Below are 21398 nucleotides of genomic sequence, written 5' to 3' on the forward strand. Positions count from 1 at the left end.
CATTATTTTATTTAACCCACGTCTACTTGATTCGAATTTATGCTTCGTAATCGTAACTCATGTGGTATGTATATATTTGAGTTAGCCCAATGGACTTGCACAATTTCTGATTGGGATTGTTTGATCCGGCACGGTATCCCAATTGGGCTTTGAGTTAGCCCAAGAAACATGATGATGATGTTACACAATCTCCTATTTCGGCATGGTATCATAGTTTCATCTGATATTATTATTATTATTATTATTATTTATTGCCATTAAATATTTGATCATGTCCTTTTATTTAGGTTAGATGGTTATAAGTTTTATCGCCTCAAAATTTACAATCTAAACAGCGATAATGTAACTGATAGATTTACATTCCCAAAATGAAATTTTGGGTTTTAGTAGTTTGATAAAAAGGTTGTTTAGTTGTCATGAATACACATCTTAAAAACACATAACTCTGAAAATATATATTCAGACTTTGAAGTAAATCATTTTGATTTTCCACTATCAAATGTAGGTCTTTTAAAAGTTGAAGTTCAACGATATGTCTAGGGGAATGAAATTGTAGATTACAAATGGGAATGGAATCAATGGATACTTATATACTGGTATTAAAATCTTTAAATAACATGTGATGTCAGTGTAATTACAGCTGTAGAAATTCATTGGTGTGTATAGAAGGTCAGAGCCACAAAAGAAGTGATGACAAACCCATTTAATAACCATCGGAGTATTCTTGATGATTGTATGGATTCATTACTGTAGTGGCTATTACAATATTCAGGGCATTGTGTATATTCATTTGATGAGATATAAACTGTAATTAATCATGCAAACACCAGTTTTAATTCTTGAATTATTGGTCTAAATACTTTCATAAACCCAATATATAAAACGTGTTTTGAGGATTTATTGACTAACCAAAAGATTATTTGAGATCATTCATTACATAATCATGGTAATAATTTGTTGATCTTTATATATGTTTGTTGCCAATATGCAATATTACCACACATTTGTCATCATTGCCTTTCGATGGCACTTTTTACATCTTTTTTTTTATTAAACAATACAAAATTGGAGCTCTACGAAGGAGATCTGCTGACAGCAGCTTAATATTATTTATAGTGGCTCAAGTTTGTCCACTCTATATGGCCGGTTACTTTAGCACCCAAAAGTGGGAGACACACTAGGTCCACCCTTTGCTGAATTTGAACACTACATTACAAAATTTAATAAAGAACACCTATACAGTCAAAGGCTAGATTGACTTGCCATGATAGGCTATAGGTGCTACCATCGTGTAAGCATCATTAACGTTAGTAATCAACTCTTGAAAAATGTTGGTGATACTAGTCACCCCAAGCAATTTCGGTAAATGGAATTTACAAGGGGATCTAGACTACAAACCTGTACAAGTTAATGGCGTGGAAAAAGAAATGTGTTGATGAGTAGGTGTTTGAAGTAAAAGGCACACGAACAATAAGGAATTAGGTTGGCTAAAAAAACATCTTATTTTACCATACAGACATTCTACTTAGTTTTTGAAATATTTTTATGGTTAAAATTACATTATTTTTTCGAAAAAGCTAGTTAAAAATAGTAAATTATAAGTTGATTTTTGATAAAAATGTCAATAGGATGTCTAAAGGATATCAATTTAACTGCACCAATATATATATATATATATATATATATATATATATATATATATATATATTTTGTCCATAAAAAAGATAAGGATGACGAAACAGCGGTGTTTGACAACAGGTTATTTGTAATAAGTAGACCTGTCAAACGTGTCGTGTCGTGTCGAGTTTGTGTCATGTCAAGATATTAAACGGGTTGAAAGAGTTTGACCCTAACCCGTCCCGTTTAGTTATCGTGTCGTGTCGTGTCAACCCGTTTATTTTCGTGTCGGGTTTCGGGTTAAGGTTTAGATCTTATAAATATGTTTTGTCATGTCGGATTGAAATATTTTAAAGGTTGGAAAGTATGAGTTATGGAGGCAAAAAGGAAAAAGTGAAACACTAGAGTTATAAGATGGAATGACAAAATTTATAGTAAGTTTAGAAGGAAAAATAAAAAGAGTTAAAGTTTGAGTTTGGCCCACTATAAGTCTATACCATATAATATATTTATAAAAATATGAATTTGATAATAAATAATATATAATTAAACGGGTCATCTTCGAGTTGAAAATCTTGACTCTAACCCTATCCGTTTAATTATCGTGTCGTGTCGTGTCAACCCGTTTACATAAACGTGTCAAAATCTCTAACCCTAACCCACTAATTTCATGTCGGGTTCTCGTGTCGTGTCATGTTTTGCCACGTCTAGTTATAAGTTGGTTTTTTAAAGTTAAAATTAGTTATAAGTAGTTATTTGTTCGTCAAATTGACAACAGGTTTATCCAGAACTAATCAAATCAATATATTGAAGTTGACCAACAAAAGAAACTAAGTCGGTCTTAAACTGACCAATCGATTTTAAGCTGACTAAGTCGATCCAAAATCTAGAGGTCATTTTTCTCCATTATATGCTAATCTGTCACTTTTGAAGGTGTTTTTCCATTCTACTTCAAGTACAAAATTACTTTTAGTTTTTTCTGTGACTCTACCTCTTGACGGTTGTCATTCTTCATGTTGTCGCTTTAACCCGCCTAACAATTGTGCACCCTATACCACCTACTAGTATTTCATAATAATTATTTAAAATCATTTTTAACCACCGAAAAAATGTCATTAGGTAACTACCAACATGTTAGTGTATTTATATTCTTGTATTCATGTATTACTTAATGTTGGCCCATTTATTGGTCCCTTTCATAAAGGCTTGATTCATAGCATGTATGTAAATAAACTTTGTAATTCTCATTTTAAAGGTAATGAAATCATATTCATAATATGGTATAAAAGACTCCCCCTCTCTGCTCCTAAATCTCTCATTTTCCATCCTCACCTCTACCTTTTCTCTCGTTTCTATTTCGCCTCTCCCACCACATATGGCTACACCCTAGACGACTGTTATCTCCCTATTTTCTCTATCAAATCAATATATAATGCAAATAGTACACATCACAAGGTTTTTAGTATAACAAATATCAAATCCCACATTCCTATCATTCTTGATCTAGAGAGGCTCAACTACGACCAATGGACAAAATTGTCTTCAACTCATTTTATGGTATACAATGTGAATGATCATATCAACGATAGGATTCCAAAACCAATTACCCAAAATAGAAGAAAGTTGATGTTATAGTTAGAATGTAGATGTATTCCACGATGTCTCAAAACCTGGTTCAAATGGTACTCACCACTGATGTTACGACTCATCAACTTTGGCTCACTATTGAGTATTTAGGAAAACAAAGATACGTGTGTGATACAACTCGACACATAACTCCATTCGATTACCATGGGTGATTTATCTGTAACCATGTATTGTTTGAAACCCATGACACTTACCCATCACCCACGGTCCGAACTTTTCCTAACACTTCTATATAACCACCTCCTACTCATCCCATGACTATTCGTGATCGAAATGACATTGTTAAACCCACTTATCGTCTTAATCTTCATACTTCCTATGTGCCTCCTCTCTATTCATCTCACTTATAAGCATTACAGGGCCCACATTGGCTTATATGACTGGTGAGTTTCGTGCACTTATCTCAAATAGAACTTGGAAACTCGTAATGTGACCCCCTAGGATCAATATATGCAATCTATATGGTTTTTTTGCCACAAGTTTCATGAAAATGGATCCCTTTCATCCTACAATGATAGACTTGTAGCTTATGGTCGCAGTCAACAGTTGGTCATCGCACGATTCTCAAACCGACCATGATTTTGATAGTTCTTAGCATTGCTCTCTCACGTCATTGGCACATTCATCAGTTAGATGTGAAGAATGATTTCCTTCACGGGCACCTGTGGGAAATCGTTTACAAGCATTAGTCTTAGATATTTAAGGACTCTATATTCCAGAATCATGTTTGCCTTCGTTAGAAGTCTCTTTATGGCCTCAAACACCCCCCACCCCCCGGGGAGGTCTGGTACATTGGGTTTACTTAGTATGCTACACACATTGATTTTCAACACTATCGTACTGAACCATCATTATCTATCATGCTTTTATCTAGTGTCATAGCTTACTTGCTACTATACGTGGATGACATTATTTTTACTGCCTAATCCACCACACTTCTCCAACACATTATCACATAGTTGGGACATGAATTTCCCATGACAAACCTTGGGGGCCAAAACTATTTTTAGGGGGTCTTATATTCAATATTCCTTTGGTCTCTTTATCTCACAACAACAATATGTGATTGACATCACGAGCTCACATGCTACATTGCAACCCACCTCATACCCCTGCCCAAGAAGTTCACAAACTAGACGACATTGATCCTCTCGTCAAAGACCCGACCCTAATTTGTAGTCTAGCAGGTGCTCTCCAGTATCTCACCTTCACTAAACCGAACATTGCTTTTGTTTTTCAGGAGACATGTGTATATATGCACTACCCTAGAGAGCAACATATTAATGCTCTCAAATGCATACTCATACACATTTATGGCATCATTAATCACAACTTACAAATTTAAGTATCCCCAATTGGGAACCTTACTACCTACTCAGATGTCAACTGGGGTGGGTGTCGTACCACGCGTATGTCTACTAGTGGTTATTGTGTCTTTTTTGGAGACAACCTCATCTCTTGGTCTTCCGAATGCCAAGTCTTTGTCTCGTGCTCCAGTGTAGAGGCAGAATGTCGGGAGTTGCTAACGCAGTTGTTGAGACATGTTGACTTTGCAACTTCCTTACAGAGCGTCATTGTCCAACCACCATTTACTGCGACAACATCAGTGTTGTATACATGTCTTTAAACCCTATTCAACACCAACACACGAATCATATAGAGATTGACATACACCTTGTCAGGGACAAAGTTGCTCTCGACGACATCCGTGTTCTTCATTTTCCATCTTCATCATAGTATACCGACATATTTACTAATTAAGAACCTTTCTACTTCTTCATTTCATGACTTTCGTTCTAGTTTGAACGTCTGACAATATCCTCCCGATAAAACTGCAAGAAAATGTTAATGTATTTGTATTCTTGTATTCATGTGTTACTTAGTTAGCCCATGTGTTGTACCCTTCATATAGGCTCAGCCCATATCATATATGTATATAAACCGTGTAATTCCCATTTTGAAGGCAATGAAATCATATTTATAATACGGCATACGTATATAGATGTAATATTTGTTTTTTGAGCAATTTGAACACTTACACACCTTAAAACGAATCTAGATGTGGACTTCTAATTTTGTGCCGAAAACTCGAAGTGTCCTTCTCTTTGGATTATCATCTAACCAATTTCGTGCAACCGGGCAATCAAGGTCATAAATATTGTTCAAGGACAGTAAATATACGATCCAAGCATATATCCAAGTTTGATATCAACATACCCTATTACAAACCCCTATTTTTAACAAAAAAATCAAAACACGATTAATTGTATGTACAAGAATTAAACGCATCTTAAAAAGTAACGCTGTTTATTTACTACATATTCACAATAATTAATGGTTGTCCGCTAATGATACACATATGGTTTTCCTGCATTACTCGATGGCATCTTTCCCAATCACAAAAACACATTATGACATGCCTTGATCTTTTCAAGTGACTTATGACGTACTTATAGCGTATTAATGAGTGTGAGAAGGGTCAGCACAGTCACAGCAGCATCTTCTCCACAACCTAGCTTTTCTTCTTTGAATCCCTATATTGCATGTGTCTCCTTGAAGGTCTACTTACTGCAGCTTGCACTATGTCTTTTTTTTACATTACCTGCATACAACAACATATATCAAAATATGTAAACGATAATCTTAATCTATATGTGTTTTTTTATGTGCCTGTTATTTATGCGATCGAGTTCTTAAATATGAAGAGTATATACATAGTTTGTAGCATGGTCGCTTAAATGCCGGATCATCTTCTTGTGCTGGAGGATCTTGACCGAATATAATCTCACAACTCATATCATCAAAATCTGCAAATTGTGATATGCATATATAATGATCACAACTTATATATATGGGGATGATGCAATAACTTAATGTCTGCTCAAAAAATGTAATGGCACTCGGATTTGAAACATAAAAGAGACTGAATTCACTCTTGAAATTGATTATAAAAAAATTGGAACCAACACTTTTACGCTCTACTTGCAGTGGTGCACCCCAAGTGGAGTACACATGGGCCCACCATACATGTTTTCAAGCCTCTATATATTAGTGCAGGTACTGTTACTCCCTATAAATTATAAGATTCCTGATTCTCTTTGAGTTTCTTGAATTGATTTGAGTGCACTTATTAATCAAGTGTAAATCTAGCTAGGTGCACTTTTCCTATTTAGGAATTCACATATTTGTAACTTACTAGGGACCATGTTGACTGGAGTTCCGAAATTTTTCTTAATAAACTCTTGTGTCGGAATCTTGCAGAGGTTTGTACACATGCCTATGCAATTAGCCTGCTCCAAAAACCTAAAATTTACCTTAGTATCGTTAGAGTCTCACCATCACATTAAATATTTTTCATGGTTAAATAATTTGGCACAAAATTTGAATTATTTCTGTAGTTTTAGCAACCAGGCAAGAAAAAATACCTGCATTTCTGTATGTGGACAACGTTTCTCTCTTTTTTCCCTTCAAACTCCGACTCTCTTACCTTCCAAACAATGGAATTTGCTTAATTAATAATTAATGACAACATTACTGTATTCTTTTCGATCATATTAAAAATCTAACTAGTTGTATACACGCATAATACTTTAAACTATGAATGAAAAATTGATGCGCTGAATTTCATGTTAAAAATCAAAACTACATAAAATCATAATTTATGCATACTATAAGAATATGATGAGATATTAGTCAAGATATTTGTCTGTATATGGACATGTCGTAGGGAATAGGAATGCACTAGTATATTTTTTTAGTTAAAATGTTAAATAATTATTTTGATTAATCACTAAAGCTTATAAATATAACATATATATGTTTACGGAAGTTATTTAAAACTTCAAACCTTACCTCGCTAGGCCCGACTAACCAACGAAAGAAGACGGTGGTGAAAACGGCAAAAAACTCCCTTGTAAACTTCGATTCTGGCATCAGATTTCTAATCTGCTTATCCAAAACAATTAAATTCCACTTAAAAACAGAATAAAACAACAACACAAAGAAAAGAAGTCAATAAAAACAAAGAATTAACTTGCCATAATAAGCATAAAACCAGGAATAGCTTTCTCGAGAGTCTTATCAACAATTTGACGTTGTTGTGTAGGATCAAACTCCCGAAATACCGCTGATGAAACTGCCACAAACCCGTCGTACCCAGATTTTTCGTTTCTCAAACCTGCAATTATCTTCCTTTTAATTAATAAAAAAAAATGCATGCGTGTGCATGATAATTTAATGGGTAACTGAAAAATGAAACGAACCACTGGTTTCTTGGAAGGCTTTGGAGATGTAATCAATGGCAATAGATTCAATCAAGCTGTCGTGATAAACAACAGTACTCTTTGATGTGGTGGCAGTTGTATTATTTCGTGTATTAATCTTTAGATTAAGATTAAGGTCATCTTCGTTGATAGTCACAAACGTGGGCTGTGTTAGGACAGACAAAAAGGAAGGAGTACGTGGTGGTTTCCGGCAAGACATTGCCGGAAATGGAACTATCGTTGGCTGAGCTGACGGAATGGTTGTTCCCATACCACTGGAAAGATGTTAGAGAGAGAATTGAAGTAGAAGTAGAAGTAGAAGTTAACACCAACACTTAACAGCCAGCTTCACATATTTTATGGTTAAACATGACATATTAATATAATATAGAGGAAATTTCGAAAATGGTCCCTGTGCTTATCATTGATGTCGTTTTATTCCAATTTAATTAGGTGTAAAATTACTATTTTACTGTTAATTTTTTAAAAACTTTAATCAACTATTTCTTCCACTTCAATGACTACCCTCAAGACACAAACTCATCATCGCTATAACCCTTACCTTTTTATTTTTATATTTAATAGCATACTTGGATTTTGCGGTGAAATACTAACAGTGTTAAATAATGATAAGGAATTGATTCAAAAAAATTCAAAACATAGGAATCAATTAGCAATGAAAAACTTTCAAGGACCCTATCTTTAGGTTCATATAATAAACAGATGAGCTTTCTGCAATTAACTATATAATTTTCCTATTCTAATAAAAAAATAGTTTTATTCTCCTTTTGATATGTATCATCTTATTAAACCTCTTAATTAATGCATGTTTTATTCTTCTTTTGCCATGTGTCATCATATTATGTCTACTAATTAATATTTGTCACATGTCAACCTATTGATTATTATTTTAAATTTTAAATTTTTCACTCTATCTACATTAAATTAATAGCATTAAAATAAAATTAACACAAATTATAAAGTGATATAATTTCACATATTTATTTAAAATCAATAATTATAGTTTTATATAACTAAAAAATCTCCTAATTAATAATTTATTTAAAATAATTGATTAATAACTTTGAATTTTCACTAAAAAAAACTTAATTAATTTTGTAACCGTGGTTCCCACGGGTTATAAACTAATATATATATATATATATATATATATATATAGAAAAGCAGTATATAATAAACTAGATTCTTCCGACTTGTGAGTCCCACCATTTTGTCTTTTTTTTCTTCTTTTAAAAACTATTTCTTTTGTCGATGAGATTAAAAAAATGATTTGACTTTTCTCAATTAAAAATCACAATTCTAAATTTTTAAGTTAACGAAATAAGTTGGATTTTCAAATAACCTTACTTGCATGACTACCTAATCCATGGATTTTTTATCAATGGAGAAGATACATCGTTTCAACGGATTTATCCTTACTAATTTACTAGACTTCAATATTGTAAAAAAACTTTTCATATCCTAAAAAAATCTATCAGAAGATTTCTAACGGAAATAGACGATCGTTTCAATCTTTTACATGAAAAATCAATATATAATATTTTTTGCAAAAAAAATCGAGGAGTTTTGAAAAAAATAAAACATTATTTACCTATTACATTTTATTAGCACAAGTTATATCACATAATTGACATGACACAACAACCTCATTTTGTTAAGTTCTTCATGCGTAATGAACTTCAACAGCCAATTAAATTCTGAACCAACTTTTGTTGGATCTAATGACAAAGATATAACGCTACAAATTCTTGACAACAAGATAAATATAGCGACCAAACAAAACTCTCAACAGGGAGATAGAAATGCAACCAGAAGTTACAAAAATTCTAAAGCATAATCTGGGATTATATGCCATGTACATCGATCCTAAAAAACTAAAAATTCAAATACAATAAACAAACACCAATACCACATCAATCTTTTGCCACAAATTCCAGTCAAAAGCCAAACACATTGTCTAATTGGCTAACAAAAAAGAAAGAAAAAGAGAGAGAGAGAGAGAGAGAGAGAGAGAGAGAGAAAGAGACTCATTCCTTTGTGGTTTTGTTGATGAGGGACTTGTGAATGTGGGGAATGACACCACCTCCAGCAATGGTTCCTTTGATAAGGGTATCAAGTTCTTCATCCCCACGGATGGCTAACTGCAGATGGCGAGGTGTAATCCTCTTCACCTTCAAATCTTTGCTAGCGTTTCCAGCTAACTCAAGCACCTCAGCAGTTAAGTACTCAAGAATGGCAGCGGAGTAAACAGCAGCAGTGGCTCCAACACGTCCATTTGCAGAAGTTCTAGTTTTTAAATGGCGATGAATCCTACCTACTGGAAACTGAATTCATCCCCACATTAATAATATTACAACACCAAAAGATACAACAGTAATTCAGGAAAATAGTTAGGGTTTATGTCGAACCTGGAGGCCAGCTCTAGCAGATCGGGAAATCGGCCTCTTCTTATCTTTGTCCTTGTTAGCTGCTGCTGCCGCCGGTGTTTTTCCGGCCAATAAACCCTTCCCACCCTTTCCGGCCATCTCTCCCACTTACACGAACGCTTTAGAGAAAAATAAACAAAGAAAATGTTTACAAAACTTGACGAAAATTAAAGTTACGTTAATTTGATGAAATAGTCAAAGTATCTGCGTTACGATTGATGTGTAATTAGGGTTTATAGTAAGCAAACTGTAAACATTCTGGACAGAACCCTAAATCGCAGATCTGAGTGGATTGTACTGGTAATTTACATAAAAGGATTAACATTGAAAATCAAAAAAGTTTTAATCTACTTGTCAAATCGAATCGTACACTAAGGGATATTGTTTAGAAGATTGTTACCTTACGATATTGCAAGACGGGAGAACAATTGAACAACTGATAACTCGAAGAGAAGAAGGTGAAATGGAGGTATGGAGTTGTGTTGAAAGTATTTATGGCTCGTAAAAATTTAGCGGATTCGCAATTTCAATTCAAAGTTTTTGAAATCTAGCTTTGGCGGCTGAACCTTGTGGTGGGAAATCGTCAATTCAAAATTTTCCTTTGAATTTCAAGTTTGAACAACATAATCCTATTCCTGAACTCTCAAATCCCAATGGCTTGCCCCCTTTTCGAGTTTCGACTCCATTAAAATGAAGTATACAAATAGTCCATGTAGAAGCCCGCCACTCATTTCAGCCCATATAATCATCACAACCTCACTCCTAGTCAACCACAAAACTTACAGGGCCTCGATTGGGATCCAATACTATTAAAATCACTCTCTCCAATGGTTTTTACATGTTTGTTATCGTAGGACTTATAGTCTGGATTAGGATCCTATATAGTTTCGTTTTTCGATTTGTAAGATTGGGATCCTAAGATTTCAAAAAAAAAAAAAAAAAAACATAATTTTAATTTATAATTTTAAAACATGAAAATATTTCAAACATTCAATTTTTTGTGCAGAAGTTATAAAAACTTTAAAATATTAATCATAAGTCACAACACAAAATGATAAACGATAAATTGGTAAGGGTAAAAGACATAAAATGGTAAAAAAAATCATTTGCAAAAAAAACAATGAAATTTAGGATCGGATCGAATCTCAATCCTACCCCAAATACGATCTATTTATGATCCGACTCGTTTTTTATACTTACGATTGTACGATCCTACGACCAGGATCGTGATTTTGACAACCATAGTATATATATAATCACATCTAAACTCATATTATCACTTATAATATATAAATAAAAAATATATGTTAATATAAATAATAGGTATAAATATTGAGTAGAAGGTACACATGTAGATCATCGATCATACAATAATAACCCTAGTGAAGGACAAAACCATAAATATTTGGAAATTTGATTTTTCTATAGAAGCATAAATATTTTTGAAAAGCTAAAATATATTATTTTTCAAAAAAAAAAACATTTTTTAATCAGTGGTGAATCCATGATTCAAACTCATGTGTGTCCGACTAAAATGAAAATCCTTGTTTTAATAAAAGAGTACCATTAAAAGTTTGAAACATGTGGCGTTTGTCCGGTACTCTTCTAGCTTATTTTCTGTTCATGCCTTAAATCTCGCCAAGTCAATCTTCATATTTGTTATGTTGATCTCCTTAAATCTTGTATATTCAATCAATGATACTCGCAATCTTTATCCCCAGTTCAGCTTTTTCTTCAACCTCTCTCCCTTAATCCGAGAAGTGAAGTTTGAATCTCATTTTTGAAATCCCTACTTATCGACCCCTTTTTCCTTATTTCTTTTCTTTTTTGGCTCAACTGGTTCGATGGTGAAATCGAGCTACACCAAGGGTGGTAAAAGAATGGTTTGAAAGTGGCAAGTGGTTTGTGGTGTTGGCGGTGGTGATAACACATATGACAAAGTGGGATATACAGTTGTTTTCAAATAGAGGAGGTGGAAGGTGATGGTGCTCGACAATTGGTAGCGGTGGTGGGTTAAAGGTTACAATTGGTGGCGGTAATGGGTGGTATAGTGGTGGTGAATGGTTGATGCAAATTTGTGATAGTTAGGTGGACCGACGGAGGAAAGCATGAATAAGGGAGATTACAGACCTTTTTTTGTTAACCATGTATTGTGTTTGCAAACCGAGAATCCATTCTCATCTTACCCCTTTCATATAGGTTTTGAAGATGATAAATGATTGTATTTTTTTTCCATTCTTAGTCTATTTATACGTATTCATAGTGTATGAACCTATTTGTCTATTGGATTGGTGCAGTATAATAATATCAAGAAGATAATTGTATGAACAATGATGAACATAATATGTGAGTAAAATAATAATGAATAGATAGAGAGATACAAAATGTTACATGAACAACTCTCATGGCTAGGGAGAATCCCCAGCCAAACACGCATATACTCTCTCTCTCTCTCTCTCTCTCTCTCTCTAACTGTCTATATAGTGCACTATTAGGTGTCGTTTGTTTTTTCGAAGCGAAAATGTCTGAAATTTGCAAACCACATTTGCAACCCTCTATAACAGAAGAGGTGAACCAAACGTCTACAGCATGTAATAAAAAATTTGTTTGTTTTTTAACCTCTGTAGACTGTTGCAATGAGTTAAAGTAAAGTGTGAAGAGGTTTGAAGCAGACGGTCAAATAATGCGCAACGCAACACACGCGCAACAGTTTTTAAGACAGAAGTCTTCTGAAAAACAAACAGTTGCGAAGGGGCAAGTGTTGCGCAATGCAGCAAGAAGTGGTTAGAAGAGGTTTTTTAGAAAAAAACAAACAACACCTTAATAAAATGAGCACTCGCCTCCACTTTATATACTAATGGAGGGAATATACTCTCATACAAGAGAATATTCTACCAAAACAAATCACTTATACTTGTAGAGCATTTTCATGTTCCAACAATCTCCCCCCTAAATGCTCAGAAATGGTGAAGGTAAAGTAGTGATAAAAGGCGGAACATCCGACGGGCAGAATTCGGTGCTGAAGTATCTCGGAAAAGCAGAAGTTGTCGTGATCTCAAAATCAAGAAATGGGATTCGTATCATCAAAGAACATAAAAAGATCCCAACTCTAAATAAAATATGAAATCCCAAACTTAGAAATCGATCAGTCCCCAAAAACCAATCATGTCCACAATTTCCCCCCCCCCCCCTAACTGTAGAACCGAAGAGCACAATGTATAATCCCAAAACGTCTTCAGTATTCCAAATTCGAGTGATAATGCACCAAATAATCTCTGAAGAATAACTTGTTGAAAATGTGAAGCATCCAATAGTAAAGCCTGAATGATAAACAATGTGAATCTGAAGACATGGTCTAGCAATGCCAAAAATTTGATCGGAAGATCAAAAATCAGTGTCACGTCACATCACCAAAATAATCTTCTTATTTAAAATATCGCAAATCTAAACTCGAACAATCAAAAGATCTGATATGGATGCAAACACAAATAAAACATTGTAACGCTTGTAGATCCGGGCTAGTCAATTTTGAGGCAATAAGTGTTGAAAACGACTTTTTGGCAAAATATTATTTATAATAAATAGTCTTAACCAAGTTGTAGAATATGTCTCAAGGTTTCCGTACATATAAAGAACGCCGAAATCCGAGTTATAACGAAGAAGTTATGGCTCGTCGAAGTTTTATAGCAAAATCGGCACGACATCGGGAAGCGTAAATAGTAAATTTACGATGGAGCGACTTTTAGCCTTAGTGATCTAAACCAAAGTTGTAGTATACGTTAAACCGAGAAGCTCCATAAAAAGAACGCCCAAATCTGACTTCGTATGAGGAAGTTATGATTTTTCTAAGATTCGGCTTAGCAATGCACGACCCGAAACTCGAATTTTAGTTCGAGCGGTTTTTGGATTACGCGACCTAAATGAGAGTTGAAGATCTCATTAATAGGAACTCAACGATAAAAATACAAATGAAAACGGAGTCCGTATGAAGGAATTACGAATTCTTCGCGGTCATTTAACAGTCTAAACTCTTCCTATTGTTAAATTTAATATCAGTCGAGAATTAGCCGACGGAGTCTAAATGAAAGTTGTAGATCTTGTTTTTAACTACGCGTGGATATAAATAACGTCGAAAACGGAGCTCGTATGCGAAAGTTACGGGGTTTAGAAGTCGGCAGGGTGCTGCTATAAAAGGGGTGACGTGGCTGAATATGGGTCAAGGTTTTCTCCCCAAAAAAAGCCATCAGGTGATGACACGTGGCACCGACTCGGCGAGTCCGTCAGGATTTCACCCTATAAATAGAGGTGTCTGGTTCCCTCATTTCCTCACCCCTCAATCCTCTTCTTTCTCTCTCTATACTCTCTCTCTCTAAGCTCCCTAAGCCTCCTAAAAGCATAAGTAAACCCCCTAGCATCCAAAGGAAGCCCCGAGGCTCCCAAAGCCCCGAGAAAAGAGCCTTTCGGCTCGGGAACGTTGCTCCAGCGAAGCCCGGTTTTCGAGAAAACCCAATGTTTTGTCGAGGGAAAATTGTTTTGAGATAACGAAGTGTTATCCGAGTACCGAGTCACCACCTAATCAGGTGAGTGCATAGTCCCTTTCATCTTACACATAGATATGAAGTATTTTAATATAAATTCCGTGCTATGTGTGCATATTGTCTGAATACTTGATGTCTACGTTGGGTGAAATATTTTATACATGTTTTAAATGATTTAAACTGTATATATGTATTTTATATCTACAAAATGTGTTGGGTAAAACATGGGTAGATGAAATAGTTGTGATAACACGATGAAATACATCAATGCTGACAGTGATCCAGTCATCTAGTGGAGTATAGATGACGACCACGGACGATACCAGACATTCCAGTAGAACGTTAGCAGGCTCGTAATCTGTAGGTGTTTTTGAACTAGGTGTTCACTAGGTATTTTGAATTGAGTGTGTTCAGTAGGTATTTTTGAACTAAGTGTGTTCACTGTATATTTTTGAACTGAGTGTGTTCACTAGGTATTTTTGAACTAAGTGTGTTCACTAAGTATTTTTGAACTAAGTGTGTTCACTATATATTTTTGAACTAAGTGTGTTCACTAGGTATTTGAACTGAGTGTGTTCACTGGGTATTTTGAATTGAGTGTGTTCACTAGGTATTTGAACTGAGTGTGTTCACTAGGTATTTTAAACTAAGTATGTTCACTGGTTATTTTTGAAGTAAGTGTTTACCAGATGTTTTGGACTTCGTGTTCACCTGTTGTAAACTATAAACGTTGGTAACGATGGACTTTGTACCTATTCCTTAGGATAATCCTTAGGAATAAATGAACGAGGAATAGCTGATTCTTATGGTAGATCCTTAAGAGTAAAGAAGATAATGGGTATGGGTAATAGGGTTGATTGTTTGATTGTTTAAACATAATAATTATATTATTTTGGGTTGAAAACCCAATGTACTCACCAGGTTTCCTGTCACACCCCAAAACCACGAACGGCGGAAACGTTCAGGGGTGGAGGACGTCATGTATAGTATCACAACAATGTAATATAATAAACAAGCAACAACATCATCCATTGCATTATAAGTAAAGTTTAATACATGTGTGTTCTTTCATTGTAATAAGACACCAAAAATATACAATCAAAATAAAAGACGATACTTGTCTGCTCCATCTTCTCAAAACCTGGCCATCGTACCTGTCTACTGTTGACCTGAGAATACAAGTTATTTTGAAAGAGAGTATCAACTTTAAAGCTGGTGAATTCATAAGTAATTAAGTGTCATTGTCTTGCTTATGAAAATATATCATGAAGGCCATGTAAACCTTTAAATGAAAATGTGGATGTAAGTATGAAAAACCCTAGAAAATCCCTTATTTCCTATAAGTATGAAGTGTAGTCTTCTACCAAGACCCGAATGTTTTGTTATGACTATGTAGTCTTCTACCAAAACCCGAATGTTCTATAAGTATGAAGTGTATTCTTCTACCAAGCCCCGAATGTTTTGCTATGACTAGGTAGTCTTCTACCAAGACCCGAATGTTCTATAAGTATGAAGTGTAGTCTTCTACCAAGACCCAAATGTTCTATAAGTATGAAGTGTAGTCTTCTACCAAGACCCGAATGTTTTGTTTCTTCTAACTATCCCTATGATAATTAACTGGAAAGTAAGTGTTTGTTCAAGTAGATTTATGCACCCTCGATACACCAGGGTGTGGGAAACTGAACGAAGGATGAAAACTATAATCTCTAACATATAAATGAACATATGCGCATAAGTATAGTTTGATTCAAGAAGGTAAAATAATGGTTTTGCAAGATATCTTGGAGTTTTGAACTATAATTAAGAGTGACTTGATGTCATTTTAATAAACATTTCAAAACTAATACTTCTGTTATCAAAGTATTTTAAGATAGAAAACCATTTCATGTGACACCTTTTGAAATATGTGAAATCTACTGAGTGAAAACACAGTTATAAAATACATAAGATTGATTTAATAACATATTGTTTTCTACTTGTATTCCCCCCATTAAAGCATTTAAAATCATTTAAAACATTGATTAAGGGGTATGAACTCACCTATAGTTGGTGATTTGGATGAACTGAACGGTATAGGATTGCTAGGTGTCAAGCGAGGACTTGTACACACACTACGATCCTAATGAACATATAATCACACATATATGCACTCAATTAGTCTCGAATCACTAATTGATAATGTTAAGACATCCTAGACATAATAAACACTTTATATAAGTGTTTTAAGCCCTAAGGATTGCATCTAAGCCATTGTGGGACAAGGTACTTGTGTTTAGGGTTCCAAAGGACCCCATATATGAGTTTACTCCTCATATACTAACACACATGGAGTTTACGGTTGTAAACTCTTGAGTTTACGGCCGTAAACTCCCAACCATGGGTGTTTTGTGTGTTTTGAAGTTCCAAATGATTCCTAGAATTATTCCAACTTGGTGGTTAAATTCTTGGAAGGGTTTAAGGTCTAGAAACACTCCATTTAGGAGTTTACGGCCCTAAGGCCAATTCCTTTGGAGTTTACGGCCGTAAACTCCCTTGGAATGGTGTTCTTGTTGATTTCAAGCCTCAAGCATAGGTGGTATAAGTTCTAGGCTTTTATTTCAAGCATATGAAGACATTAGACACACTTTGGTGCCCTTCTTTCATGTTTACGGCCCAAGAACAATTTCTTGGCCATAAACTCACTTTGATAAGTGATTTTGATGTGCTTAAGGCCTTAGATTAAATGGGAACAAGTCTAGATAAAAGTCCTAAGCTTTAGGTGCCTGAAAAGCACCATTTTGAGTTTGAAAAGGGAGTTTACGGCCTAAGAAACTCTTGGGTCGTGAACTCCCAAAATTGGGTGATTCTTGGTTGTTTTCTTGTCCCTAACACACATACACATGAGTCTAAGGCAGTTGCATAACACAAGGGTCGGTCTCGGCTTTGTTTCGGGAGTTTACCGCCCAAGAACACCTTGGGGAGTAAACTCCTAGATCTAGTGATTTAGCCTTCTAAATCATGTTATAAACACATATAAAGCTTTCTAACATTACTAGAAAGAGGTACTCATGATTTGGGATAAAAACCCGAAGATATGTGAGAGAGAAAATGGCTTTTCTCTAGTTGGAAATGTGAATAGTGAATGAATTTGGTTCAGAATTCTATTTATAGTCCTGAGATATTTTTGGCAGAAAATATTTTTATTCCTGTAATGATCTCTAATATAATAGAGTGTTGGAATAACAGTGTTGCACAAAACCCTAGCGCACCCACTCTCCTGATATTTCCTGAAGTGTAAACCCTGAATTTCTCAAACTTACGCGAAAAATCTGAAAATTAACTGTGACTGCTATAACTTCTATTGAAGTGATATAGTTTGTACAGAATGGAAATTTCGGGTTGTCACATCATCCCCCCGTTAGAAGGAATTTCGTCCCGAAATTAGAATTTAAGCAAATAAGAAATTACAAATAACTAAGTGAAAAGGTGAGGGTATTTCAGTTTCATCTGATCCTCACGTTCCCAAGTGAATTCCGGTCCACGCTTTGCGTTCCAGCACACCTTCACTATCGGGATACGGCTCTGCTTTGTTTGCTTGACCTCTCGGTCCATGATCTCTACTGGTTCCTCCACGAAGTTGAGGCTCTCGTTGATCTCGATCTCGTCGAGTGGAATAACAAGAGTCGCGTCGGATAGACACTTTTTCAAGTTTGACACGTGGAAGGTAGGAGTACGTTACTGAGTTCATGCGGTAGATTGAGTTTGTAAGCCACAGGGCCGATTCTCACGAGAATCTCGAAAGGCCCTATGTATCTTGGATTGAGCTTCCCACGCTTCCCAAAGCGTATCAAGCCCTTCCAGGGTGAGACCTTCAGTAGGACTCGGTCGCCCACTTGGAACTCCAATGGTTTCCTACGCTTGTCATCGTAGCTTTTCTGTCGGTCTCTAAAGGCTTTCAACCGTTCACGAATTTGAACGATCTTCTCTGTCGTTTCCCGAATGATCTCCGGACCCGTGAGAGTGCTTTCGGGAACTTGTCCCTTAGCTAATTGGATATCACCCACTTCAGCCCAGCACAGAGGGGATCTGCACTTTCGGCCATAGAGGGCCTCGAATGGAGCTGCCTTTATGCTCGTATGATAACTGTTGTTGTAGGAAAATTCAACAAAGGGTAAATGAGTATCCCAAGCTTTTCCAAAGTCTATCACACAGGCACGCAACCTATCTTCTAAGGTTTGGATAGTCCTCTGACTTTGCCCGTCGGTCTGTGGATGGTAGGCTGTACTCATGTCCACCCTAGTTCCTAGGGAACTTTGTAATGACTGCCAGAACCTCGAAGTGAATCTACTATCTCGGTCCGAGATGATAGATAAAGGAACACCGTGCAGCCTTATAATCTCCCTAATGTAAGTTCTGGTAAGTTTCTCCATCTTGTCTGTTTCTTTGATCGGTAGGAAGTGTGCAGACTTGGTCAGTCTATCGACGATGACCCATATGGAATCAAGTCCACCCGTTGTCTTGGGCAACTTGGTTATGAAGTCCATAGTGATCTGCTCCCACTTCCATTCTGGTATCTCCGGTTGTTGTAGAAGACCGGAGGGTTTCTGGTATTCGACCTTGACCTTTGCGCAAGTAAGGCATTTACTCACGAAGGTAGCAATATCTGCTTTCATGTTAGGCCACCAGTATAACTTTTTAAGATCCAGATACATCTTATTTGAACCCGGGTGGACGGAATAACGGGCGTTGTGAGCTTCGGTCATGACCAAGTCCCTGAAGCCACCGTGTTTCGGTGTCCAGATCCGATCCATGAGGTATAAGGCTCCGCCACCCTTGACTTCCAAGTTCTTATCCATCCCTCTAAGGGATTCACCAGCCATCCCAAAACCAGAACGGCGGAAACGTCTAGGGGCGGATGGAGTAACTTCATGTACAGTATCATAACAATTGAATAGTAATTAAACATAGCAACCCAAACATTCATACATTGATAATACAATTTTACATTGTTTACAACACTTTGTTTGTTCAAAAGTTATATACAAATAACCATGGTTGCAGAAATCGCTAATCGGTGGACTAGCGATTAGGGATTAATTGGTTAGGCAGAGATTAATCGGGGACCATTAATTATTAAGAAAATTATTCAAAATTTTATAAATCTAATTTTAATCCTACAAAAAAGCGATTAATCGGTGATTAGGTCCGATTAGGTCCGACTTTAACCTGCGTTGACCAAACCCGATTAGGTTCGAGTAAGTCCGATTAGGTCTGATTAATTCCGACTTTGACCTATATTGACCAAACCCGATTATAGTGGCCGATTAGCAATAAATCTCATCGGTGGAGGTCCGATTAACGATTAATCGCCGATTTCTGCAACACTGCAAATAACTGAAAAGTGGAAAACGTGAAACGACGACGTCGACCCTCAAGAAGGGTGGAATACATGTCTACTGGTTTCCGGAGAATACAAGTGAATTTAAAAAGTGTCAACTATAAAGCTGGTGAATTCATAAGCATTTTGTATGAAAATGGTTTGTAACCGTTTTGCGAAAAATGGTTTTATATACTTCCAGAAAATATGATATTTTCTTTAATATGAATTGTAATTGTATGTAATTCCCTTGTATCTTTTCCTTGTGAAGTAATAATGTATGTAACCATAAAATCCAATATTTTCTTATAAGTAAGCTATAGTCTTAAACCCTAAGACCAAAAGTGTAAATGATTGTGTACTGAAAATGATATGTAGTTTTATATTTTAATAAAACCGGTGAAGTGTAAGCTTCATGTAAACCGATATAGTTTTGTTAATCCCTATATGAGTTCTTATAATCATGCTTGATATGACTGCTATGCCCGAACGGCGTTCTTAAGGCGTCAGAATTGGTAGATTTTTGTCTCCCTAGACTTGTCGGCCTAACTGTAGCAAACAACTAGGGTTTGGGGTTGTCAATCCCATATAGATCTATACACAATGGTCTCGCTCTCCTTCAAGGAGAATCTAGTTGTAATCCAAGACTTAAGGTGTACGCTAGGTAGGTACGGTGAAGGAACGTCTCACCAGAGCATTAACGGATTTACGCGAACTACGACTCCTTTTTTTCTTGTAAAATGTAATAAGTATGTCTTTGAAACTATTCATATATAATCTTTTATATAAATATCAAAGTGTATTTTTGTCTAATATGTAAATGTGAAATCAAAACATAATATTTTTGGGTTAAAACCCACTAAATCAGTAAGTAACTATAATTTAACCATTTTTGCTAGAAAAGCTCCATTTATATAATCAGATATATAAACACATGTAAGTTATCATATCTTGATATTTTAAAAGATTATAACATATAAACTTACATCTAAACACAAGTATAAAACATTTAGTATGATAAAGACACTTTCTAGTTTTTGATTTTTCTGTCCATGTTTTTAGAGAAATTATATAAAAATCATCATAGGTCGAAATTTGGATCCGTAAACAATCAGAGCTTAGAAAATGAGTCTACTTTAGAAAAATTATATAAAAATCATCATAGGTCAAAATTTGGATCTGTAAACAATCAGAGCTTAGAAAATGAGTCTACTTTGTCCATAATATTTTCCCTTAGACTTAAATGGTTCCTAAACATAGTTAAAACGTTCATTTTTAAAGACTGTTTTGAAAATGTTCTTAAATGATAGGCAATTTTGTAAAAATCACCGTAAATTGTAGAAAAATCGTATAAACGTGTGCTAGCAGTCCTTAAAAAGGTATAGACCTGAACTATTTGCATTGAACAGTTTTGAAATATACGAAGTTTAAGTAGGGAAAAACAGTCGGTGAGCTGACCATAATTTTTCTATAGAAAGCTGATTTTTAAGCTTATATATGTTTTAGTGACATAACTTGTATTTTTAGTTTG

At 35.3% G+C, this 21398-nt stretch overlaps 2 protein-coding genes across 3 annotated transcripts; both read right to left on the minus strand.

The window, feature by feature from the left end:
• Nucleotides 1-5442: 5442 nt before the first annotated feature.
• Nucleotides 5443-7860, minus strand: LOC145073688 (beta-carotene isomerase D27, chloroplastic-like). Of its 2 annotated transcripts, none has more exons than XM_079020203.1 (7): nucleotides 7527-7860; nucleotides 7302-7441; nucleotides 7117-7209; nucleotides 6690-6751; nucleotides 6461-6567; nucleotides 5979-6071; nucleotides 5443-5866 (listed from the first exon to the last, which is right to left on the minus strand). In XM_079020203.1, exons 1-7 carry the CDS (start codon nucleotides 7795-7797, stop codon nucleotides 5826-5828), a joined length of 807 nt encoding a protein of 268 aa, XP_078876329.1. In that variant the 5' UTR covers nucleotides 7798-7860; the 3' UTR covers nucleotides 5443-5825. The 2 variants fall into 2 exon arrangements, with proteins under 2 accessions (XP_078876329.1, XP_078876328.1); XM_079020202.1 differs by having other exon boundaries at nucleotides 6690-6746; nucleotides 7112-7209.
• A 1502-nt stretch (nucleotides 7861-9362) lies between these two features.
• Nucleotides 9363-10622, minus strand: LOC145075095 (putative histone H2A variant 3). Its single transcript, XM_079021403.1, has 3 exons — nucleotides 10374-10622; nucleotides 9956-10092; nucleotides 9363-9871 (listed from the first exon to the last, which is right to left on the minus strand). Exons 2-3 carry the CDS (start codon nucleotides 10070-10072, stop codon nucleotides 9575-9577), a joined length of 414 nt encoding a protein of 137 aa, XP_078877529.1. The 5' UTR covers nucleotides 10073-10092; nucleotides 10374-10622; the 3' UTR covers nucleotides 9363-9574.
• Nucleotides 10623-21398: the final 10776 nt, after the last annotated feature.

The sequence above is a fragment of the Lactuca serriola genome, chromosome 9 (assembly GCF_051521515.1).
Source record: "Lactuca serriola cultivar US96UC23 chromosome 9, Lser_US96UC23_V15, whole genome shotgun sequence".
In the NCBI taxonomy this organism is placed as follows: Eukaryota; Viridiplantae; Streptophyta; class Magnoliopsida; order Asterales; family Asteraceae; genus Lactuca; species Lactuca serriola.